General features: G+C 32.1%; 1 protein-coding gene across 3 annotated transcripts; it reads right to left on the bottom strand.

Annotated features, from left to right (window-relative positions):
- Positions 1 to 834: 834 nt before the first annotated feature.
- On the bottom strand, positions 835 to 26,984 carry LOC139485119 (transcription factor SPT20 homolog). 3 transcript variants are annotated; one of them, XM_071269264.1, is made up of 24 exons: positions 26,858 to 26,984; positions 24,920 to 25,003; positions 23,948 to 24,018; positions 23,113 to 23,179; positions 22,167 to 22,322; positions 21,438 to 21,473; positions 21,113 to 21,151; positions 19,960 to 20,067; positions 19,229 to 19,422; positions 18,670 to 18,817; positions 16,319 to 16,375; positions 16,009 to 16,065; positions 15,123 to 15,280; positions 14,681 to 14,713; positions 14,015 to 14,201; positions 12,784 to 12,865; positions 11,724 to 11,841; positions 8,522 to 8,571; positions 7,617 to 7,811; positions 6,136 to 6,428; positions 4,959 to 5,052; positions 4,408 to 4,535; positions 2,359 to 2,503; positions 835 to 1,550 (listed from the first exon to the last, which is right to left on the bottom strand). In XM_071269264.1, exons 2-24 carry the CDS (start codon positions 24,953 to 24,955, stop codon positions 1,309 to 1,311), a joined length of 2,694 nt encoding a protein of 897 aa, XP_071125365.1. In that variant the 5' UTR covers positions 24,956 to 25,003; positions 26,858 to 26,984; the 3' UTR covers positions 835 to 1,308. The 3 variants fall into 3 exon arrangements, with proteins under 3 accessions (XP_071125365.1, XP_071125367.1, XP_071125366.1); XM_071269266.1 differs by having other exon boundaries at positions 18,682 to 18,817; positions 26,858 to 26,969; XM_071269265.1 differs by having other exon boundaries at positions 26,910 to 26,928.
- Between the last annotated feature and the right edge of the window lie 246 nt (positions 26,985 to 27,230).

Here is a 27,230-nt window from a genome sequence, read left to right as displayed (position 1 = left end):
TTGTGTTTAAATTTCATAGATTTCTATTTACTTATACTTAAGTTATGGTGCAAAAACCAAGAAAAATGCTTATTTGGGCCCTTTTTTGGCCCCTTATTCCTAAACTGTTGGGACCTCAACTCCCAAAATCCATCCAACCTTCCTTTTGTGTTCATAAACCTTGTGTTTAAATTTCATTGATTTCTATTTACTTATACTAAAGTTCTTGTGCGAAAACCAAGAATAATGCTTATTTGGGCCCTTTCTTGGCCCTTAATTCCTAAACTGTTGGGACCAAAACTCCCAAAATCAATCACAACCTTCCTTTAGTGGTCATAAATCTTGTGTCAAGATTTTTATTTACTTAAACTATAGTTATAGGGCAAAAAACCAAGAAAATGCTTATTTGGGCCCTTTTTGGCCCTTAATTCCCAAACTGTTGGGACCAAAACTTCCAAAATCAATCCCTATTTTCCTTTTATGGTCATAAACCTTGTGTTTAGATTTCATAGATTTCTATTCACTTATACTAAAGTTATAGTGACGACGACGACGGACGACGCCAACGTGATACCAATATACGACCAAACAATTCAATTTTTGTGGTCGTTTAAAAAGTGTGATAAATACATTTTTTTTACTTTTCAACTTCTTGTTTGCCACTTCAATTGGTAAGTTACTGTTTTAAACTTTGTATTTTTTGTAGGAATAAAATCAATTTTCAAGACATTTTTGTTATTGGCCAAAACGTCTTGAAAATTGGTTTACTAATACAATAATGAAATATATGTTCCCTATAGGAATTTTTGATACAAGGACTTTGTATTCTGACAAGATAAACTCAATGCTTCAATATTATATTATATCATTTATTCTATTCATATAAAATACTTCATTATCATGTAAATTGTTCTTAAATAGTACATGTATATAAACAATAAAAATTTAAATCCTAAATTTCTACATATACATAATCTCTCTATAAAAACAAAAAACACAAACATTCAACAATTTTATCCATACTCAAGTCTATGTACATTAATAAAAAATCTTTGGCCAGACATGTTTCATATTGTATATATCAAATAAATTTCATCCCTACATTCTCTATATTCAATACAAAAACAATGTGTGTAAAAATTAAAATTCAAGGATGTAAATGTCTACTTTATATGCTTTATACCACTCAAAATGTCACATTTCAAACTTGTACAACTTATTGTGAGGTCATTCATATTCATTCATAATGACCTTGACAGTAATGACCAGACCACATAGTCCTCAGACAAATACCATGCACAAAAATAAGTGTTCACAATGTTGTCTTATCTAATGTTTTGGTGGTGTTGGTGTTGTCCTCTTTTTACTTTTGGGTTTTAAGTTAGACCCTACAGAAGTAATTGGTGTTGATGGAGGTTTAATTTGGAATGGCTGCAGCTGGAATTGTTGTCTTTGAATCTGTTGTAGCATCAGTTGTGGTGGCATAGGACCTCCAGCTGGTTGTGGCTGACCTGGCTTTAACTGAGACAGTGCCACTTGATGACCACCAATTGTTTGTGCTGTCAAAACACCTAAAAGAAAAATAAGATTTTATGTGAAATTTTTGAGTTACAAAAAATTACTTCATATTAATCGTCAATATAAAAATAAGGAGATGTGGTATAATTGTGAATGAGACAACTAAAGTTCGAATGAAGTGGATGTAAGCATTTTTAAGCAAACATACTCCCTTCAAGAATGAGAAAAACCCATATTGTATAGTCAGCTATAAAATATAGTAGGTTTCAGTCTGCTTCCCACTTCCTTAGTTTTTAGATGGCTCTTGTGACAGAAATAAAGATGTTCATGTTGGTCACATGACACCTGTGATGGAACGTGTCGGATACCTTTTGTGTAAACAATATTTTATTAAGAAACAGATAAATAAACGTGGCTGATACCTGTGAAGGTATAATAAAAACATGGTAGGAGGCCTTTTAATAAAAGAAATTCTTGAACAAACAAACTAAACAATGATTAAGTTTTATGGAAAGGTTCTATCAAAAATTCACACATTTCTATGATTTTTCCTAGCAGATGAAAGTGTAAGACATAATAGTGTCCTAATGAAAAAGTGTCCATGTGGACAGTTTTTCATAGAATTCAGGTATTTAATAATGTCCATTCCAATGGAATAGTCTATATAGTGATATAAAATTAACCTTGTTTGGGAGGGTTTGTGCATACCATGAGGTAACTTCATATCATAAATATATAAATTCAAAAGATTTTTAAATAAAGTGTAAAAACTTCCAGAGGTAGTTATTTTTACCTTTTTTTCCCTGAATATATTACAACAAGCATTTCAAACAAACCACACATGAGAGAAGCATAGTTTACCTGAACTAGGAATACTAGTCACATTTTTGCCTCCTATATGTATTTGACCAGCAGATTGTGTAGCAAGAGTTGCTGTTCCTGGTTTGAGAGGGGCTCTTTGTTGTTGAAGATTAAGAAGCTGTAATCCACCAGGCTGACCTTGGATCTGTAAAACGAATTGTATAGTCAAAAATTATTGGTTTAAAAAATAATTGTAACAAGTTCTTGTTGTCAGAAAAAAATTTAAAGAGTTGTTCTGTCATGGTATTTAAAACATGAAGAATACACCTACCTGTGATTAATTCACAAAATAAAAGACAAAACTGAAAGAAAAAAAAATGTACAAGTTCACATTTCAGGGCAATAACTCCTATAAAATGTAGTCAGACATCAATGACTAGCTGCTAGGTCTCACCATTCTGAATATTTCTGCTCCTGTCAAATTTTCTCTAGTAAAGACAAAACTTGCATTTTACCCCTTCTATTCTATTTTTAGCAGGGATGGGGTAATCCTTATCTGTAATCGTAAATGATTGAAATTGATTGAAATTTTTCAAGTAATAATAAGTAATCTGTACTCATTTAATTATTTTTTTTTTAGACATGTCAAACATTTAGGTGGCAGTTTTTAGACATGTCGAACATTTAGGTGGCAGTTGCAGTCATTGATTCATTTTTTAAAACAAGATGTCCAATAATGAGTGTTACAATGTTTGGTAAAATTTGGTCCAGCAGTTTCAGAGGAAATGATTTTTGGAAAATTTGATGACAATGGAGGAAAGGACAACAGATGACACCAAGTGATGAAAAAAAGGTCACTTGTGCTGTCGGCCAGATAAAAAGTTCAGGTAAAGGTGGCTTACATTAGTTACATTTATATTTTTCAATTCAATTTAAACGACAAATGTACCCTGTGAAACAACAATGTACACTTAACAATCATTCCATACACAAAATATAAATGACTTATTGCTAAAACTTGACATTGACAAATGTATCAGGAAAATGGGGTCAAGGTAAGATGAACCCTGCTTGTGGAATTTGATGAGATGTCAAGTTAAGATCAATTTTTAAATCATAAGAACTTAAAAGAGGGACGAAAGATACCAAAGGGACAGTCAAACTCATAAATCTAAAACAAACTGACAACGCCATGGCTAAAAATGAAAAAGACAAACAGAAAAACAATAGTACACATGACACAACATAGAAAACTAAAGAATAAACAACACGAACCCCACCAAAAACTAGGGGTGATCTCAGGTGCTCCGGAAGGGTAAGCAGATCCTGCTCCACATGCGGCACCCGTCGTGTTGCTTATGTGATTACAAATCCGGTAAATAGTCTAATTCGGTAGGTCAAATTTATGAAAGGGAAGGGGATTGTAGTTACGACGTGAGGAACATATCCGATATCATTTGTGAAATGGTTATTCCATAACGGTCAACCAACTTGTGATGGCGTCCGTAAAATTTACGAAGGGATGATTTCAACTTCACCATTTGGAACTCTTGATTTAATAGCTTCCTTGTGAGCAGTAACCCTCTATCAAGAAAATCGTGATAGGAAATGCAAGCACGGGAATATCGTATCAATTGAGAGATATATACCCCGTATGCAGGTGCTGCTGGAATGTTGCTACTTAGAAATGGAAAGTTCACAATTGGAAAGCTGAAATCATCTCTTTTGTCGTAAAGTTTGGTCTTCAACCGACCCTCATTGTCAATTTCTAGATGTAAGTCAAGATATGAAGCTGACTTAACTGTATCTGTAGTATCCTTTATCTCCAATTCGATGGGATAGATGCGTTCCACATAGTCACCAAATTTTGAATTGTTTAGTGAAAGAACGTCATCTATATAGCGGAAAGTAGAGTTAAAGGATATTGCTAACTTCTTATCTTTCTTAACATTAGCGTCAGGGTAAAATCTTAATCTAATCTTTAAATGTTGAAAACATCTCAACAATATAATATGCATAATGTATTTTTGATAGAACTGGAAATGAATGTTTATCAACTGTTTTTGATGATGAAGTTCTGAAAAAAAATTGCTTTCTGATTAAAAATACCTGTAGTAAAGGGAGAGAATTCGTTCTGATTCCAGATCCAGATTGTGTTCTCATTCCAGCACTGACCAGAGGAGCCAAACTTGCTATAGAAACTGACAGCATCCCTGTAGAAGTAGGTGCTGTTGAACCTGTAAAATAAAGTATACATACTGTTTACCTTGGTAGCTATAGGCACTAAGGGGGTTTGCGGGAGCGCTATTGTTCCTTATGTCAAACATAACCATCAGTGTAGAGAAGAAAACCACTTTATTTATATTTTACACCCAAAGTTATATTTTACACCCAACATTATATCTTAGACCATATTTTTTAACAAAAAAAGGAGACTGTCTTGAATCTGCCACTGGTCACAAGGTGTGTGTCTTACTCTAGACATTTTAGAATCTAAAAAGTAAAATAAACAGACAAGATAGTGACTTTATTTTATTGTAATTTTCAACAGAAAAATAGTCTTGCAAATGTAGTCTAAAAAAGTGACCTTATGTTTAATAACATAAGGTAACTTTTTCTTAGAATACTTGACAATGTTACTGGACATAGAACTAAGTTACCTGATGTTGTGTTGACCACACTACTGGACACAGAACTAGGTAATGCTGTTACAAATGTTACTATACTAGGAGCTGATGATGTCACACTGTTGGCCTGAAATTCATATCATATTAACTTATGAAATATGTTAAATCAATTGTGTTTACCCCTTGTAACGTAGTGAATGCATCATCTAATATTTGACTTTATAAAAATTTTATTCATTCAACATTGAAGAATTTGTATAACTCATCGTTAAAAATTTGGTGAAAAATATTATAATATAATGTGTTGTTGATATATGATCAATTTTAAAAAATGTTGAACTTTTAAATGTGTTTCATAGGGAAAATGTCATGATTATAATAAAATTGAGAATGGAAATGGGGAATGTGCCAAAGAGACAACAACCCGACCATAGAAAAAAACAACAGCAGAAGGTCACCAACAGGTCTTCAATGTAGCGAGAAATTCCCGCACCCGGAGGCGTCCTTCAACTGGCCCCTAAACAAATATATTATAAGTTTGCATTATCTTTAAATAAACATAGTTACATGCTTACAATATAATTGGGAAAGAAACGATAATAATCCTCCTATTTATTCTATTCTATTTTAATCATGTGCAGAAAAAAATAAATATGTGTCTATGTTATAGGAATTGAAAATAAATAATTTATAAAGGCAACAAATATAACTCATTTATATTTTGAAAGATAACACTCAATTAACAAGATTGATTTACAGTTAACAAGAATCTTTTCACAAGTCATTGTTTTCACAATTTCAATTCACAAAACTTTTTCAGCATGGAATTTAATTCGAGTACTGAACACGAGGACCTTGACATAAAAAATGTTGATCTTTACTAACTCTTCATGCAGCATTATTTACACATATTTAAATGGGTCTCATTGGGGTTTAAGCGTGACGCGGGATTGCCGATTTTTTGTAAGCATGACACGTGAAAGTCAAATTATTGTCTCGTGAAAACTGGAAATGAGGTCTAGCAGGACCCGGGAAATGACAAAAAATGAGAATTGCTTACGTACATAGTGTAAGCGGGATACGAGAATCTGACAAAACAGTAAGCGGGATCCGGGATCGGAACCCCCCAATGAGACCCCCATTTAAGGGATCATGAAATAAGCTGTAATAACCTCAGCACTAAAATGTGCATGTTTACAGTAACTTGTACCTGCTTCATCTGTGATAATGTTGTTGGAGCACTACTAGATACAGTTACTAAACCAGGAATTGAACTGACAAATATTCCTCCTTGATTCTGGAGCACCCCAGCATTAGAGCTGACAAGCGATATGGGTACAGGTACAGCAATATTAGACATCTGTAGGTTCTGTAGTCCTTGAAGATTGGCAATATTGATACCAGACAGTCCTGTTATATTCTGAATGTTAATATTTGGTGGAAGTCCACTAAAGTTAATACTAGTCAAACCTTGGTTTGTCTGCCCTTGACTGTTTTCACCACCTGTTCACATAAATAAAATCAAATATAAATACAAAATTTGGTAAAAATCATGTATGAACTTTATAATATAATAATTCACTGCCACTTAATTAATAGTCAGAAGAAGTACAGAATTTTAAATCAAATTACATAAGTGTGAAACAAGTAATTTAAATTGAAGCTGAAACTTCAAGTTTTTCATTTACTGTTTAAGAATCAGACATGCATGATTACTTTTATGAAGTTCCATTGTTCAGATTGTAACATTTTGACTATGTCATGTTCCAAAAACAAACAGATGAAATGAAAGTTTATTCCATAAATAAGACTAAGAAAAATGTACAGTATCTTATCTTTTCGAATAATTATTATTGGTGCAAAACATTTTGTAAGACTGTATGCCAAAAATTATCACTATTATAACATTATTGATGCTTACTAAATAGATTTACTACATTTGTTGCAATGAATTACATTGATTTCCTATTAAAAAAAAGGATAATTTCACATGTAAAATAAATGTGGTTATTTCACTCTCTTAAGTAATACAAAAATAGGCGTTGTCAAGAAATTGATAACGCTGGATCAAAACAAATTGTGAATGCGTAGAAAAAAGATATAGTTCCTTACATTTTTTACATTAATTTCTTAAAAAAAGCCATTTGCCAATGTAATAAAAAGAATTACTAATCAAAGAATTCAAATATCGAAAAATATTCAACTCTTGACCGAACAACACTGATAGTTAACTCATGTGCTACATGCATTTGTGAATTAATGTGTTCTTTGGTCACTCATTGAATAATTTTCTCTATTTTAATTCTTGGATTAGTTATTCTATAAATGATTATGATATGAGAAAAACATGCTTGATTTAATTATTTTTTGGGTACATATTTTTTAAGGGGCCAGCTGAAGGACGCCTCTGGCTACACTGAAGACCCATTGGTGGCCTTGGGCTGTTGTCTGCTCTATGGTCGGGTTGTTGTCGCTTTGACACATTCCCCATTACCTTTCTCAATTTTATTTGGTAAATTAAAGAAAAATTTAATATTTGTTGGTATTTGACTTCTTGGTTTATTCATTTACAAGCCAAAAGAAAATATGTATCTCATTAAACATTCAAATTTCATCACCACAACAATTATTGAAAATTGGTGTCCTACAACAATAATGAATCGACAGTAAGAACAATCTATGTTGACGTACTTTGTACAAATGCAATGTTTCCTGCAGTACCAGACTGTACTTGACCTTGATTAGCGACGTCTGCTGTGTGACTAGATTTCTTGGAGACGGTTGCTGTGGTAACTGTTGACATGGATGGAGGTGATGAAATGAATAGGTGTGATTTAGATGAATTGTTGGTCAGGTGATGTGGGAACAGTTGATTCTGAACTGTAGCTGGTAAAATAAAAATCAATACATAAATATAAATTACTGTTGGTAAAACAGGAAAATATATAAGAATCTAAATATTCTGTTAGCTGCACTTATATTAAATTTTCAAAGTGTATATGTTTTATTTTAATGGTATATACATGCATGAGAGAAGCTATTATAAAAAAAATATAGCAAAAAAACTTTGTAACAAATCTTTTCAAGTTACAGGTTATGCAACTTTGTAAGATCTTACAACAAAATAACATTTAAACGGAAAACCCACTTTTGTGTAAAAAAATAAATCAATATAATTTTTTTGTTGTTGTTGTTTCAAAACAAAATTAAAATTCAACTGCACATTCTTTAAAAAAATTGAATTATCTGTATTTTTTCCTCTTACATGGCAATTCACCCAAAAAAAATTGAATCTTACAAGAACAGTTTTAAGAATAGGATAAACCACAGACCAGTAATTTTCTACATTTAGATGAAGATTTTTACAAATGAATTAATTTCCTATCTCAAAATTTGCATATTTCATTCAAGATCTGGCTGACTGTTTTCTGCTATTTTAAAATCCAACCAGAGGGAAAAAAACTGATCTATGTTAAATGATGCACATGAAAATCTATCCTATGTCATGTTTAATCATTAATAAGAGTCATGGTGCCTAAAATAGAAACAATTCTAGGTAATTTTTTCTTGTTATCAATTCAATAAAACCATTGTACCTGATGTGGGTGTTGTTGCTGGACTTTGATTTGGTGTGTTGGAAGCAGATCTGAAAAGAAAAAATATCAAATATATGTTCATACTCGTAATGCTAGAGGAATTATCTAATTTAAATCTAGGTTTTTCCTGGTTCATGCAGAAAATATATGTATATGAAAAATACAGTTTTCTCTTAATTCATGAAAATTGGTACCAATAAAGATAACTCAATTCACTGAATTTGAAATAGAATAGTACTAGTAACTAATGTATCAAAAGTATACAAAGATTTGTATTACATTGATTTTGTAAAATCTCTAGATTCGTTTTGGTTATGTTTCTATAGATACATCCCTGACTTTCAAATGTTTGGGTTTGAGACTGTTCCTGTTGCAGGTAACCCAATGAAAGTGCTTCTAAGGCACCACATTTCTAAAGTGTTATTTTGATTTAAAGGATTTTATCATCCTTACAAAATACAAGTACAGATTTGCAAAAATTGCATCATTATATAGTTTTATAAAAGGAGTTCAATTTCCATCAAATAATTTGAGATTATTTGAGTTTTGATAAAAACTTTTAAGCAATTCTTAAGGTGTTTAAAATGAAATATATTTACCTCTGAGAACTGGGAGCTGTAGAAAATTTGTTTCTCTGAGCAAATATTTGAGACTTGGTACAAACGGTTTGTTTATATATTTACCTCTGAGAACTGGGAGCTGTAGAAAATTTGTTTCTCTGAGCAAACATTTGAGACTGGGTACTAATGGTTTGTTTATATATTTACCTCTGAGAACTGGGAGCTGTAGAAAATTTGTTTCTCTGAGCAAATATTTGAGACTAGATACTAACAGTCTGTTTGTATATTTACCTCCGGGAACGGGGTGCTGTAGAACATTTGTTTCTCTGAGAAAACATTTGACACTGGGTACTAATGGTTTGTTTATATATTTACTTCTGAGAACTGGGAGCTGTAGAAAATTTGTTTCTCTGAGCAAATATTTGAGACTGGGTACTAACGGTTTGTTTATATATTTACCTCTGAGAACTGGGAGCTGTAGAAAATTTGTTTCTCTGAGCAAATATTTGAGACTGGGTACTAACGGTTTGTTTATATATTTACCTCTGAGAACTGGGAGCTGTAGAAAATTTGTTTCTCTGAGCAAACATTTGAGACTGGGTACAAACGGTTTGTTTATATATTTACCTCTGAGAACTGGGAGCTGTAGAAAATTTGTTTCTCTGAGCAAACATTTGAGACTGGATAATAACATTCTGTTTATATATTTACCTCTGAGAACTGGGTGCTGTTGAAAATTTGTTTCTCTGAGCAAACATTTGAGACTGGATAATAACATTCTGTTTATATATTTACCTCTGAGAACTGGGAGCTGTAGAAAATTTGTTTCTCTGAGCAAACATTTGAGACTGGGTACTAACGGTTTGTTTATATATTTACCTCTGAGAACTGGGTGCTGTAGAAAATTTGTTTCTCTGAGCAAACATTTGAGACTGGGTACTAACGGTTTGTTTATATATTTACCTCTGAGAACTGGGTGCTGTTGAAAATTTGTTTCTCTGAGCAAACATTTGAGACTGGATAATAACATTCTGTTTATATATTTACCTCTGAGAACTGGGAGCTGTAGAAAATTTGTTTCTCTGAGCAAACATTTGAGACTGGGTACTAACGGTTTGTTTATATATTTACCTCTGAGAACTGGGTGCTGTAGAAAATTTGTTTCTCTGAGCAAACATTTGACACTGGGTACTAACGGTTTGTTTATATATTTACCTCTGAGAACTGGGTGCTGTAGAAAATTTGTTTCTCTGAGCAAACATTTGAGACTGGGTACTAACGGTTTGTTTATATATTTACCTCTGAGAACTGGGTGCTGTTGAAAATTTGTTTCTCTGAGCAAACATTTGAGACTGGATAATAACATTCTGTTTATATATTTACCTCTGAGAACTGGGAGCTGTAGAAAATTTGTTTCTCTGAGCAAACATTTGAGACTGGGTACTAACGGTTTGTTTATATATTTACCTCTGAGAACTGGGTGCTGTAGAAAATTTGTTTCTCTGAGCAAACATTTGACACTGGGTACTAACGGTTTGTTTATATATTTACCTCTGAGAACTGGGTGCTGTAGAAAATTTGTTTCTCTGAGCAAACATTTGAGACTGGGTACTAACGGTTTGTTTATATATTTACCTCTGAGAACTGGGTGCTGTTGAAAATTTGTTTCTCTGAGCAAACATTTGAGACTGGATAATAACATTCTGTTTATATATTTACCTCTGAGAACTGGGAGCTGTAGAAAATTTGTTTCTCTGAGCAAACATTTGAGACTGGGTACTAACGGTTTGTTTATATATTTACCTCTGAGAACTGGGTGCTGTAGAAAATTTGTTTCTCTGAGCAAACATTTGACACTGGGTACTAACGGTTTGTTTATATATTTACCTCTGAGAACTGGGTGCTGTAGAAAATTTGTTTCTCTGAGCAAACATTTGAGACTGGGTACTAACGGTTTGTTTATATATTTACCTCTGAGAACTGGGTGCTGTTGAAAATTTGTTTCTCTGAGCAAACATTTGAGACTGGATAATAACATTCTGTTTATATATTTACCTCTGAGAACTGGGGGCTGTAGAACATTTGTTTCTCTGAGCAAACATTTGACACTGGGTACTAATGGTTTGTTTATATATTTACCTCTGAGAACTGGGAGCTGTAGAAAATTTGTTTCTCTGAGCAAACATTTGAGACTGGGTACTAACGGTTTGTTTATATATTTACCTCTGAGAACTGGGAGCTGTAGAACATTTGTTTCTCTGAGCAAACATTTGACACTGGGTACTAATGGTTTGTTTATATATTTACTTCTGAGAACTGGGAGCTGTAGAAAATTTGTTTCTCTGAGCAAACATTTGAGACTTGGTACAAACGGTTTGTTTATATATTTACCTCTGAGAACTGGGTGCTGTAGAAAATTTGTTTCTCTGAGCAAATATTTGAGACTGGATACTAATGGTTTGTTTATATATTTACTTCTGAGAACTGGGTGCTGTAGAAAATTTGTTTCTCTGAGCAAACATTTGAGACTGGGTCCTAACGGTTTGTTTATATATTTACTTCTGAGAACTGGGTGCTGTAGAAAATTTGTTTCTCTGAGCAAATATTTGAGACTGGTACTAACAGTCTGTTTGTATATTTACCTCTGAGAACTGGGAGCTGTAGAAAATTTGTTTCTCTGAGTAAACATTTGAGACTGAGTACTAATGGTTTGTTTCTGTATGTTAAGTTGTAACTGGTTCCCTGTTTGTGCATTTGTTCCTATTTTGAGAAATGAAAGAAAAAAATGCTTGTAAATAAATGGTCTTTTCAATAATTTTTTGTTCTATAAATTGAACTTGAACATATTTTATATTCAACAAGAGTTAAAGGTTTCTGTGTTTCAAGTTTGTTGCTTCTTTTATCTTTTATTGAATTAAAAAAACTGTTAAAAATATCATTATCAAATGTGATATCTTTTTACAGCTCAAATACTATTTTAATGCATAAAAACTTTACTATGATTATTTTACTAAAAAAACATCTGATACTTTTGAAGGGAAATTTCTGTGTGTGTGTCAAATTTTTGCTGTGTTCTTGGTAAGAATTTAACAGTGAAATTTGCCGAGAGCAAACATCTCTCTCTCCATTTTAAAGCATTGTACAAAACTTTTAAACATTAAAAAATGTAGAGTGCTAAAACTTAGCTGGCATTTTAAGTTTCAAACTGCAAACAATCCCTCAACAAAAATACATGATATATAATCAATAAAACAAATCTATGTTGTGATGTTATACTATTGTTTCAGGTAAGGGTGAAGATTGGTTTCCTATCAAAACCTTTAACCCACTGCATTTGTTTGTACCTGTCCTAAGTCTGGAAGCTGATGTTAAGTGGTTGTCGTTTCTTAATATGGTTCATAAATGTTTTTAATTTTTTATATAGATTAGACAGTTGCTTTTCCTGTTAAAATGGTTTTACACTAGTCACTTTTGGGGCCCTTTATAGCTTGCTGTTCCGTGTGAGCCAAGGCTTGAAGACTGTACTTTGACCTATAACGGTTTACTTTTACCAATTGTGACGTGGATGGTGAGTTGTCCCATGGGCACCCATACCACATCTTCCTATATCTATATATATCTTACAATTTCTAATTTTTACTAACTACCTTTATCTTTTGAGATGCATTTAAGTAAATGAATTATTATAATAAAGTTACAAACCAGCAGGAGCCAGGGTGAGTGATAATTGTATTGGTACATTTCTCTTGGCCATCAATAGTCCTGGAGCAGCAGTATGTTCTAACTACAATCACACAAGGTTAAATCAGAGGTCATTTACCTGTTACTATAGTCCTATTTGTATAGTTGGGCTGTGGCTTAAGATCATATAATCTAATTGGTCATAATCATATTTATATATGACTGTCAAAATTATTCTTATCTTTCAATTATCAAAAAAAATATTGTAATAAAGTACTTTGCTCATCAAGGGCCCATTAATTGGAACAAAATATATCTAAATGTGAGCCGTGGTGTAGTGGTTAGTGCATCAGACTACTAACACAAAGGTTCCTGGTTCGATTCTCGTTTGGGATGAAAATTTCAGGAACTCAATTTTCAGCTCTTCCTTGACACCATCTGCGAGTATGGTTTTGAGGAAATGATGGTAGTCTGTTGGAAGGGGACGATAAATGGCTGACCCGTGTTAAGAGAGAGCCATATCTCTCGCACGTTACAGACACCCTTGTAGATTTCGAAAAAGAGTAGGCTAATGCCGCTACAAGGCAGCATTCGCACCCGCAAAGTGGAAAGGGATTAATATAAGTTGAAAAACTTGTTTCCCAATCCACTATAAATAAATATGTTTAAACTAAATGTGATGTGATACTTTTGTTGAAAGTAACCAGAGGCTTCAAAAGAGTTGGAATGGAATCTAAAATAAGAGATTAAAAATGTTTTTATGCCGCATTAATGGGCATAATGTTTGCTGGTCTTTGCATCCATTTGTCGTTCATCCGGCCGTCTGTTCCACTTCAGATTAAAATTTTTGGTCAAGGTAGTTTTTGATGAAGTTGAAGTTCAATCAACTTGAAACTTAGTACGCATGTTCCCTATGATATGATCTTAATATGATATAATTTTGATGCCAAATTAGAGTTTTTACTCCAATTTCTTGGACAATCCAACATAGAAAATGCAAGTGGGGCATGCATGTACTATGGACACATTCTTGTTAAATAGAGAAGTGATCTGATTGACACACTAATAAATAACCTGTCAAATATGGATCGAAACGAATTCTAAATAAAGTTAAAAATCAAACAAAATCAAACAAAGTTAAAAGCATTTTAATTCATTGAAACTACAATAGAGCTTCTCTCCCTTATGGACCAGTGGGGGCTGGTGTATCTTTAGTATCAGCTATAAATATCAGTGTTAAAAGTAAACTAACCCCTGCATTACTAGAGCTAGGATGATGTGTCCCTAACACAGCTGAAGCACTAATATTAGTTATTCCACAACTGGTAGATGATGTCTGGGTGTACTCTATTACAGCAGGCTGGCCAGGAATCTGTTTTGTTATTTTTACAGCTAATCTACCTTCTTCAGTGAAGATTTCCTTAAACTGCTGAAGATATCTAAAACAGTCAATACAGGCTCAACTCAAACAGAATATTACAAATGACACAGTGGTCAAATTTTATAGCTGTAGTCTTAATTTTATATGGCATCAATTTCAATTAGATATTTAATACAAAATGTTGTTTTATGATTTAAGACACGTTAAGGTTAAATCTGATTATCAACACTTTCTGAAATATAGATTTGTGTGCAATCAATAACAGCTTATTGTTTACAATTTTGTTATTATAAATTATACCAACTTATTTTCTGTAACATATTTTTTGGATGCTTAGCATTGCATTTTTATAAAATTCACTTACTTTTTACAGTAAAAATGTATCTAGGTTTTCAATTATGTATTTTGTTTTGAATCTATACAAACAACTCTTGAAACTTCAAAACATAAGCTATCTTTATTGTAACTGAAAAATCTTATGTGTTGAAAAGTAAATAAGCTGCTGTGCATGAAGACTTGTGGTTAATTTACACTCACTTTTCAACATTGCCTTTTGATCCCAGCATGAAGCTGAAATAAGAAATTAAATAAGAGCATTGTGAGTTGGTAGTTGGAAAGCCTTAATAATCTCTTCAGAAGAGTGTGTGCAGGTGTTTGTCATAGCCAACCTAACCTACTTTATTTGGATGTATTTATCAAAAGATGAACATTATGAATTACACTTTTAAGCAATCTGAAATCATTTGAGCATTAAACAAAACCATGGAGAATAAAAAAAAGAAAGAGAGAGGCAATCTCCTAAAATATTGCTGAAAATATAGCTACTTGATTTAAAATAATGGTATTTGCAACCCCTTTATTCCATTAAAAGAATAAAAGCCTTTATGGTAACCCATCAATATCAGGTTCTGACTGTATCCTTCCTATTCAGCAACATCCAAAATGTACCCTTTGTCAGATCAAAAATACTTATACTTACGTACAAGATGATCCATGAGAACCCTCTTTATGATCATGATCTATATATAATTCTCCGTAATATACATGGTCAGATTTTCGTTTTAATATTGATAACTTGGCCATAAATTTCTTTTCTTGATTTGTTCCCCTTTCCAACATCTGTTCTTCTACAAGATCCTGAAGTAAAATTCAATAGATCAAATTATTTATGTACTAGTCAAATAAAAATGACATGACAGGTACCACCAGGAAAAACAATGCTCAGGTTACGTTTTCTGTCTAGCGTTTTGGAGATTTGTTGTCTTTTTGTTGTTTTTTTCTTTTTGTCAATGCTGCAGCGTTTTTCTTTTTTCCCTTATGACTGAAATGGACCATTACATACTATTGTTTGTCACCCTAACCTTCATTTATGTTTGATAATTGTAAACTGTTGATTCTTTTATTTTCATGAGTACCAATTTTTGCAAAAATTGAGAAAAAAAATTGTTGATATTTTATAATTTAACCAAAATATGCTTACAATCCTATAGAAAACTTATACTTTGCCTAACATTTAAATTTACGATTTACCTATTCTTATGTATCAACCAAAAAAACAGTGATATGGATTTTAGCCAAGTGAGCCAAGTGATTTTAGTGTGAGTCAAGGCTCCATGTTGCAGGGATGGGGTAATTGAAAATGTAATGGTAATTAAGTGTAATGCATTACACTTTTCCATGTAATTGAATGTAATGTGTAATTGAGCATTTTTTTAATTACATGTAATGGCATGTTGAATAACATACTGGGACCTATAATGGTTTACTTTTACAAATTGTGACTTGGATGGAGCGTTGTCTGATTAGCACTTATACCACATCGTCTTATATCTATTTAACCAACCAATGAATACATTAACATTTACCAAATCATTATCAGCTACATTATCTGGTGACTCCATTACTGTCGCATATTTCTCAACCTGAAATCAACAAAATGGAATTATTGTGTTTTACCAATTAAGAATCTTTCCTATATTGACAAACACCAATTAACAGACTTGAGTACATAGAATTATGAAGTTGACTGTAAAAAATAGATTTTTATAATAAATATTAATATATTTAATTAATAAACAGAAATGAATTATTTAAACAGAAGATAAACCTTTTACCAACTAATCATTAGAAAACGCAGCCACTACGAAATAAAATTTGTCTAAAATATAGACATACCTCTACAGTTTCTGGTGTAGAAAGTTGAACTAACTTTTGTTTCCACATGTCAACATGCTGAAAATAGAGAAAAACAAGTTAAAATGAGTAGCACCCTAATGATATCCCCCTTTAAGAATTCAATAAACAGGAATCTGATAAGCAATGGATCTAAAAACATATGACACAGGAAAGCATGTTCACATTAAGCATGTTCACATTAAGCATGTTAACAGATTGCAGAAATATTTGTGGTTCCCTATAAAAATTTCATACATGGCCAGTACATTTTAGAATATATATATAAATTTGAAAATGCATCGCACAATAAAGCAAACAAATAAAAAGTATACAAACAAATTTTAGGAAGCTAAGTTCCCTAGAAATATGCTACAAAAATTTCATACATGGCTATAACCTAAAAGAATATATAAGTAATAGGTAAACATAAGTTGGGGATCAATGAATCTTAATTTGCGTTAAATCGCATAACATGTAAACGTGAAGACCGATAACAAATTTCAAGAAGCTCAGATTTGTAGTTCCTAAGAAATAGGCAGTGAATTTCATGGGACATGGGGACATGTGTACAGACAGAAGTATAACAGAATACCCCTCCTTTGGAGTGGGTGTATAAATAGCTCATTAATGATTTAAGCCTATCATTTAATAGTAGGAAAGACAAAATGAATTCAAAAAGCATGCAAAACATTTGAGTGCAATTCAATATTAATTCAATTTTGTGTGTACTGATCTGTACTGATCATTGAAACAGATCATCCAAAAAAATGGCACGACTTTTACAAAGACAATCATAACCTGGAGGTATGTACAATATCATCTTCACTTTCATAAGAGAACAAACATATTAGGAACAACAATACATGCAAATGGACACAATTATTTCCTATTTCCTTAAGGGTACCAATACATAAACAATAGTTCTAAAAGAAGAAGAGAAAGAAAAGAAAAGCTAATAATCTATCAGTTCAAACCATAGTGGTTTGGAGCTGCTGTTCATAACAAAATAGGTACTAATACTTTGCACTTCATTGAGTACAGCCATGTGTTCAGAAAAAAAATAGCTATGAACTGCTTCACTTTGTTTAATCAAATAACTTAATTATCAGTTCCATCTAATTATCAACACGACTACTATTAATCCATTCATTAATTGGTTAATTTACCCATCTTATCGTCTTACATTTACACTTGGTGCTGTGCCTTTTCCAGAATAGACTCAGTAGTTATGTCATATATCAGACTGTGTTTTTTTATTTCAATTGTTTTACATTTTGTCACGTGCCTTTTACAGCAAGTTATAAGGTATTGGTTTTCTCATTGTTGAAGGCTGTACAGTGACCTATATTGGCTTAAATCCACATCATTTGGTCTCTGGTGGATAGTTGTCTAATTGGTAATCTCACAACATCTCCTTGTTTTATATCAAGAATGTACAATTGTTTAAGAAATTGTTCATGGGGCTTGAATATATCATGATTTTACCACGGGTTGGCCCTTTATGACAAATATTTTACCCTGAGCGATAGGTAAAATATTTGTCATCTGAGTGATAGGTAAAATATTTGTCATCTGAGCGATGGGTAAAATATTTGTCATCTGAGTGATCGGTAAAATATTTGTCATCTGAGCGATGGGTAAAATATTTGTCATAAAGGGCCAACCTGTGGTAAAATCACGATATATTCAAGCCCAAATATTATTTCGATTCTAATAGGACAAATATGGCAATTGTTTTGGATTGAAGCACTCTAGGTGAAGGCATTATTTGCTGTTTCAATAAATAAACGCACTATTAACTTGACATAAAAGAAAGGAGCAAAGTGAATTAGTGACATGCTTAAACTATTTACAATAACATATTTAGATAGGTATGGATGTATCTAAATGATAATTGTACTTAAATGTCTTTTATGTATACAAAACATGACTTATATAACACATTTTAGCATCGTTTGCTTACGTTTCCTTGTTGTGATGATTTTCAGTTTCACAAGCGTGTATGTTCCCGCAAAATGCCCATATTCTGATGTCAACGTTCTATGACGTCTGGTAACTCATTCATGAATAAGCATATGACATGGGAGTACGATCGGAACAGCCCAAACAATATATTCATATTTTACCACGGGTGTGTACTCATAGCGTTTGAAGGACGTCATGTTAGAATGTAAGTTTTAATGAAATGTTCTTTGGACTTTGTTTGGCCTCTTAACCGTTTTATTTTGGTATCTCTTGTGTTTTTATAAACTTTCTATTTCTAGCATAACCCCTTGGTTTTGTTTTATTGTACATAGATAAAGCTAGAGACATGAGAGAAGATATACAATATTAACATGCAAACTACATACAGCTTTTCCAACCTTCAGGTTCACATGTGGATGTGACCTAACACGTTTCTTGTGTACAAAGTCATAAAGACGTAATTCTTTTGGCGCTTCAGCTTGCTCAAATTTTCGTTTTCTGTTTATAGATGCTTGTGTAAATTTTTTAACAGATCTGAAAAAGTACATAACATAAACATGGATTTCATGATGACATCTAAGATCAAAATTTCAAGTTGTAAAGGTCAGATCATTGTATTTGCATAGATGAAAGTTTTTTTATTGTCAGACAAAATACTAATTTATTTTTATAAATGAACTATTACTTTTGTGACATTCCTTGCCCTTAATCATTCTTTGTCTTGTAATCAAAGTTTCAATAAATTTTAAAAGTAGGGTGAAAAGTAAATTCAATTTGTAAAATATAAAAGGTTAAGCATAAATGTAGACATTCACTAGTTTCATTAGTATGATTTGGAATAAAAAAATTCTGTAATTCAATTCCAAATCATAAATGCCAGTTTTTAGCCTAACAATATTCTGACAGGTTGGATACAAAGATATGCTTAAAAACCAGCATTTTTACCTTTTAATCATTGGAGTATCAAGAACTTTCCTTTCATACTGGAGTCTATTGGCAACAAGGTGAACAGCGGGAGATGGATCCAAACATATCGGCTCTTCTGTAGCCAATAGTAACTGACTTTCTAATGTAAACAGATCTTCTTGGGTCCATCTATGTCCATCACTGCTAAGGTTATAAATATCAGCCAACAAAGACTGAAAAAAATAAAATGCATTATATCTGTGTTCTGTTCAAATTAACACCTGGGTTTTACAAAGTTACACACAAAATACATATATTTAATTCTCTGTGGATTTTTGTGCAATAAATAATTTCATAATAATTAAACAAGTACTGTGGATTCATTGTCATTCGTTGACTACCAATTGTCGTTGTTTTCATGGGTACAGTTGAAACACAAATTCAAATGATAAAAGAATATTGGAATTTTGAAAACAATGATAAAAAAATCACAAATTTTCTATCAGGTTGTATGCAGACGTCAGCAAAACAATTAAATCTCATGCCACAAAAAGACAATTTGTCCGCAATCGAAGAAATTTAGTTCCCATGAAAATAAATAATCCACAGTACATATATTGAGCTATATAAACAAATAGTTATGCATGTAGTTGCAGAAATGAACATTTGATATTTTTCTTGATTTCCAATTAGGTCCCCTTTTCCCCCCAGTACCTTGTACTCTGCAGATAGGACAGACATTAACATCATGGAACAAACCATCTTAATACCTGAGATGTAGGCTTTAACAATACATAATCAGTATCATATCTCCCATCGTTAGCTCTACGGTAATCACGAACTTCTAGTATAACACAGCCACTGTAGAACACATTTACCTTGAATAGAGATAGAATTATAGAATAAATAGTTTTATTATCCCTGTTTCAAAAAAAGCAGTAAACTAGAATTAACAAAACTGTATGTTCTGTAAAATTCTTTCTAATGTTAGCTTAGGTGTAAAACTACAAAAGGTTGAATGCTATTCCTGTACTCACTTGATTTCAACCATTTCAAAGTACTTCTGGCCTCTCATTTATTAAACTTTACTCAATATACTAAAGTTATGCTCGATACACCAAATCTAGTATTTCCATTGGTAGAATTCTGATTCTGAGTATGATTATCATATATACAAAATGTTAATGACCTCAAGCAAATTTTTCTGCTTGCACAAACTTCTCTTATTGTTTTACAGTTTGAAAATATAAAGTACTCTTACAATGTGTTTACCCTATGGACATAGAATATGACCTTATATTGTGATATTAAAAGATTTTCACTATCATCATATACATATTCTGAATGCTGTGAATTCATTATTATTCGTTGGATACCAATTTTTTGGGGTTTCATGGGTACAGGTGCACCACGAATTCAAATGTCAAACAATTAACAAATTATATATAGACTTTGTACACAAAAATCGGCCAAAAGCAGAAATTCGAATGTCCACGAAAATGCAAGTTTTTCCTCAACCCAAGAAAATTGATACCCACAAAAATAAATGAATCCACAGTATGATACATGTATTGTTACGTATCATTTGGTCGTCTATGATGATATTGATTAATGATTTAATTGTCACACTGCAACAATATACTTTCAACTTCTCAAATAATATAGTTTCACTTCACTTAACTATTTACATAACTGTTTCCACTTTCATAATGAAATGCCCCAGCACAGTAGAAAGGATATTGATTCCTCCTGAGACTCCTGGATTCAGAAATGATGTTTCCAGAATTATTTCCAAGAGTTTACGCCTAATTCAAAGCATATTTAATAAATCCCTCCCACCATCTTTCTGACACATTTGCAATTTATATTTGCTTTAAATTAACTGTAGAATATTTCTTCAACATTTCTTTTTTCTAAACATACCTGTGCTCTTTCAAGTAAATCCACAAGGAATGGTGGAAGCTAAAATACAAAAAAATTAAGCCCATGTATGAATTTGGAAAATGGCTGTATTGAATTTAAGATTTTGAGATTTTATGTAGTTTAACTGACCAGTGATTGAAAAACGGAAAATCCTGACTTTAAATTCTGAAAGCGTGGCTGAAAAATTTACCTGGACGTTGTGCTTAAAAGTTTTTAAATTTGAAATATGAGGATCTAGTAGGTTATGAATCAATGTACCTGTACAAAAAAAAAGTTGACATAAAATCCACACCTGTAAGATTTGGTACTTGACTTTTATACTTACTTCTGAAGAGTCAACATGTTCCAGAAACTCGGAAGCCTGAAAAAATATACATAATAGTCACATAAAAACAATTTTTTGACAAATACTTGAGTATTGAAGGGCATTTTCTTTTAATAATTAATATTATTCTTTACATAAGAGATATTTCTTATTGATGGTTTTCCAACAAGAGGATGTTTCTCAGCTTCAATCTAATCAAAGGATAACATTTTCGATTTTGAAAGATCGATGATAATCTGTTTATCGCTGAGCATTTTGTCTATGGCATCATTGATGTTTCTGATGATAATTTCTTAATCCGTTGTCCCACTGTAAAATATGCAAATCCAACCCGATATTATCTGGTTGTCTGCATATTAATATTGTAAAATACCAGCTGCAGGACAAAATATGGATCCTTTTTTACTTGTTTGCTGCACTCACTCAACAAAAAGATTCATATTGTGACTCGCTGCTAATATTTTAAAATATCAATATGCAGACGACCTGATAATTGGTACATCTCAGTAGCATGATATGAAAAATTATAAAATAAAATTTAAAGGAAAAGTACCCAATATAGCAATAAATAGAATACATTGTTCCATTCAATTCTTATTCATACAGACAGAGGCAGTTAAATATCTAATGTAATATTTCAACCAAAAGTTACTGTATCATACCTTTATTAAATGTACATACATGTACATGAAGTACAATATAAAAATTCTCAATCTCAAAAAGACATACCTCATATGGTAATTTAAGTGTTTCTGCCTCTATTCCATTTCTACCTTTGATCATTAAAGAATATCCTTCATTTCCAGCAAACAGATTTAACACCAAACATTCTAATTTGTCACGCTTTACCAACTTTCCTAAGAGACGTGAAGCATGGAGCTGGCCCTGAGAAGAAAATAACAATAACAACATGTAAATGAAATAGAATAAATTTTCTTGTATTCTGTGTTTCTTTTTATACATGAGATGTTTTTCACAAAACCTATTACCAAACTGATGTATTTTTCAACCCCTAAGAAAATTATTCAAAAAAATTGCTTCAGAAACAATGGCCATACATTACTAGGAAATCCTGTTTTTGGTACATTGTAATAATAAATGAGATTTGCAAAGGTGATAAATGTGCATGATTATCAATAGACATTAGATAAATATTTCTACAGAAAATATTTATTCCATTCCAGTGGAGTCTTTTATTTCTCTGTGTACAATTTTTGTGGCTTGAAGAAAAAGGTATTTTCCTGGTTTTGCCAAATTTTTGCATACAACCTGAAAACAAATGTGTACTTCCTTGAGCATATACCCAAGTAACCAATGCAAATCAAAATCATTATCCCACAAATAACACTGAATGATAGCTATATATAGTACTTCAGTTAATAGTGAGTTACAGCCGATTTCAATGAGTATGTAGTTAAAGGTAATATATTTGGTTAGCTTGCTTGTTAGCTGAACCGTGAAGTCATTGAAAGGTAAGGTATACTACCCTCCTTTCGAAGTAGCCTAGTCCTACAGACAGATAGATTGTTTATTTGTCGGACTAGTCTACTATTAAAGGAGGGTAGTTTACCTAACCTATCAATGACTTCACAGTTCAGCTAACAAGCAAGCTAACCAAAGATATTACCTTTAGCTACATACTCATTGAAATGGGCTGTAATTTGTTTGGACTTACAGAGTCATCTGTGTCTTTAGCTTTCTCTTCTAAATATAAATCTGATAATTTCTGATGTATAGATTTTCTGTAAAACAAAGGAAAAGCGTTATTCTAATACTGATCATTTAAATAAAACTTATTTTCCCTGTTTTTTAAAACAAAAAGCTCAATTTTGTAATAGATCTCTGAAATGAATCTAGCGTTAATTGAGTTAGAACTTGTAAAAAAAATAGGGAAACAAATTGATGTTTGCATAAACTGTATTGTAATAGCTAAACTTTTCATTCTAGAGCAGTATGTTTTACAGACGACAGTTTTCCAAAGATTCATATATAGGCTAATAGGTTTAAGTACAGCTGTGTTTTTTTTTTTAATGGATTGTAATATTTGTGCTATCTAAATAACTGATTGTTCTATGCAAGTACTCAAGTAAGCAACAAAAAAACCAACATAGTATTATTATTATTCAGAAAACCCATTTATTAAAACTTTATATCGTTTTTAGGACCAATGACAAAATTTCTCAACAATAGAGGTGAAGTAATAGAGCAATGTTTAATTTAGTATTGTACCGAGGGTCAGCTGTGAAAATTAACGCTGTAAAAACACCTAATATTTTGTTTAATGGAAGAAAGTTAATGTCATGAATGAATTACATGCATGTGTAAAAAATATTTTCTTTTTTCTATGCAACCTATATAGCTACATGTAACATCTGTTACATACAAAAAAATAAAATAAAAAGACAAATTCAGACATAGATACATGTACAAAAAGTGTGCTATAAGTGCCAATGAGACAAATCTCTATGTTTTTCAGGCTTAAATGAATATTTAATAAATTAAAATATTACCCTTTACTCCCTGGTGGTATATCTGGGTTAACAAAGGCTCCTGGGTTCTGTTTTACCTTCTGGATAATGTACTGAAAAATATTAAAACAGGGGATGAAAAATGTACTTCTAAACACAGATTGCAAATCTTATTAATTATGTGTGATATTGATGGCTTCAAGTGACTAAATAGTTAATTGATTGGTGATGTTTAAGGTCTGGATTTGGAAATGGAGACCTTATGATTTCATATGATTTTAAAAGAAATCTAATATAAGGAAGTCTTTCTCCCATTTTATTAAGTGTCTGTATACAAATGTTCACCTATATTGAAAGAATTCAATCAGTAATATTTCAGAAAATAAGAGAGATAAATGCATTTTTTCTCATTTTCAGCATGTTCAGTTATAGTTCAACTAGCAAAATTTGTATACAAAATTTTGATACAGAGATTAATCTAAACTAGTACAATTTATTCCCTTAAAACCAAGCTATTATGTCCAGGGTTCTCACTTAGGTGAGTCCATGAGTCCAATCATGAAAATCTGTCTAGACTTACCATTTTCAAAACTAGTGAGTCCAAAACTGCATCAAGATTAAAATAGATTGTATAAACTGAACATACATTTTGTAGCAAAAGTGTAAAAGTAATCTGAATTTAATGTCATTCCATTGGTCTTTAAGGTCATGGAGATAAAAACAATACATTATTTTGCAATAAAATGTCTTTTTCGTACTGTTGGACTCACCATGGGCAAAAAAAAATGAGTCCCTGAAGTCACCTTCAAAAATACTTAGTGAAAACCCTGTCTGTCTGTCCTTGAAAAACAAGCTATTATGCCAAATAAACTACATGTATTATGCCAAACAAGCTACATGTATTATGCCAAACAAGCTTCATGTATTGTGCCAAACAAGTTACATGTATTATGCCAAACAAGCTTCATGTAATATGCCTGGAGAAAATCATGTCCCTGAATATTTTTAACCTACCTCTGCATACTCAGCTGCTTCCATCTGTTTTTCCATCTTCCATTTCTGCTACATCTTTAATCCAACATTGTTAAACATTACTTTCTAAAAATAAATATGAATCAATCTATTTTAATTTGGGACACATGCATGTTATAAAGGAAAAAAAAGAAATTTGATTGATCATGTTGATTGTTGTTTGAAATTTGAACTTGCAGGTCTGTTAAGGTTCATCTATACACTTTCACTAAAATGGCTGTGTTTACACCATGAAATTTTCTCTGAATACAGACAAAACTGTGCAATTTTAATAGATTAAATCCTGGCAGCACCTAGATTTTTACAAGTTGTGTTCATTTGGGGTTTTAAAAAGAAAAAAACTTTTGTGGATTTTGCTTAACATTTTCTTCCCTCGCCACAGGTGGTGTAAAACTAAACAAAGTCATGTGAAATCTTTGAGATGGTCCCCTTCAGGTAATGATTGATTGATATGGACAATAGAGGGACAATACTCAATAGAAATTTACTCACAACAAAAGTGATTTAAATAGTTTAAATGAGTGGACTGTATCAAGGAAAACTCAGGTGTTTGTTTATTTTACCATATTCTGTGGCAAGGAAAGAAAACGTTCATATTATACTCTGAGACTAGTCTCAGTTATACTGCTGTATACATTTGTGATTGACTGAATACAATTATTTTGTTAACAAATATCAATAAAGATAAATACATTGTATTCCAGTATTCTACTCTGCAAATCAAAGGGAAAATGATAAATTGTTAGCAACAATATAAATATTCTGTCAATTTTTCAACAAACTTCAACATATTTTGTTCAAATACTTAAAATTATGCAACTAGCTATAGACAACAATTAGAATAAAATTAAAATAGAATAAAAATAAAAATCAGGGCGAATGGACCCTGGGCGAACAGGTATCAGGGCGAACATGAATCAGGGAGAAGGGACCTGGATTCCTTTTCATTAAAGCATTTACCAAAAAAAATGTACCACAGAAAAGCATTCCCTGATTTGCAATATTTGATCAGTTAAATTAGAAAATTGTGATTTTAGAAATGTATATGCCTTGCAAAGCGGTGACAATGACTCCACTCAGTCTAAAGCATAAGTTAACCAGAAAATACTCTCATGGTTTTCATTGCAGAATCGATTCTTCTTCTTCTTCTTCCAGGTAAGGAACCGAATTCAAATTTTGAATGTACAAATGTATAAGGTCCCGCGAAAACTAACGCAATGTTGGACAACACAGAAAGTTTTCTCTTGGCTATTTACAGGATAAAACGTCATACCTGCCAACTTTCACGATTTTTACCCTCTGTCACGATTGCACGATCGTGATCGTGAAAAACCCTCTAAAACACGATTTTGTGAAAATCTACACGAAAATATGATTGTTCCCGATTTTCTATATATGTACAATTAAAACTATTTACAGGATGTTACTGTCTAAATTTTAGCAGAGCATGCCTTCAGGGCAGCTCTGAATCCATCAACTATGTCAGCTGATGTTGCTGATGTTGGCAGTTGGTTCCAGTCTCTAATGGTCCTTGGAAAAAATGATTGTACAAAGGCGTCTGTTGTGGCCCTTTCTTGCAAGAAGCGGTTGTTCTACTTGTGAGTTGTGTAGATTACCAGCCTGTCTACATGTATATATCTTAGGAGATATTTAGCATTTTGAATTGGAGTTTTCATATGGATTTACAAAAAACAAAAGCAACAAATTGCACACATACCGTAAACGGTTTACCTCAATCTTGACTAGTAAATATTTTTATTATTATGACACTGACCTGGGAACAGTATATCTAACTAATTAATATATATGTTCCTGCACTGACAGATTTGTTCATAAGACATAACACCTTCCTGTCCATGTCATTGGAATTATGGGACACGTTCAAACCATGATAAATCACTAAGGGATATATATACTTACTATTTCTTCTTAAGAAGATTGACAAAACAAATCTTGGAGAACATAAACTAACAATTGTCAAGTTTCTCGTGTGTAAACAAACTCTTTTCCGGTTTAGCCCACAGCGCCATCTAGGGGTTCAACCAATAACCAGAGTATGAATTCTAGAAACTAAATGCAACACACTGACAGCAAGGATTTGCATATTTAGACTAACTATACAAATCCTTGCTGATAGGTACATTATTCGACAATTTTGTAAGTTAAATCACTAAATCTTTTGTTTGCAAATCCAGAAATTTCATATTGAAAAAGGGGGAGGGGCTGACTGCCTAACAGTTAGACGTGTCCCTCAAGTCATACTTGATTTGAATTCATCATTAATGGATCAAGC

Source organism: Mytilus edulis, chromosome 8 (genome assembly GCF_963676685.1).
Source record: "Mytilus edulis chromosome 8, xbMytEdul2.2, whole genome shotgun sequence".
In the NCBI taxonomy this organism is placed as follows: Eukaryota; Metazoa; Mollusca; class Bivalvia; order Mytilida; family Mytilidae; genus Mytilus; species Mytilus edulis.
Note: the sequence above shows the minus strand (reverse complement) of the source record. Positions and strands in the feature narration are given on the sequence as shown.

Coding starts and splice junctions, on each gene's coding strand:
- LOC139485119 (XM_071269264.1), bottom strand. CDS start 24,955: ATGGAAAAACAGATGGAAGCAGCTGAGTATGCAGAG. Junction 16,066..16,318: donor CTACACCAGAAACTGTAGAG/GTATGTCTATAT, acceptor TGTTGATTTCAG/GTTGAGAAATATGCGACAGT. Junction 5,053..6,135: donor CATTATCACAGATGAAGCAG/GTACAAGTTACT, acceptor TATGAATTTCAG/GCCAACAGTGTGACATCATC.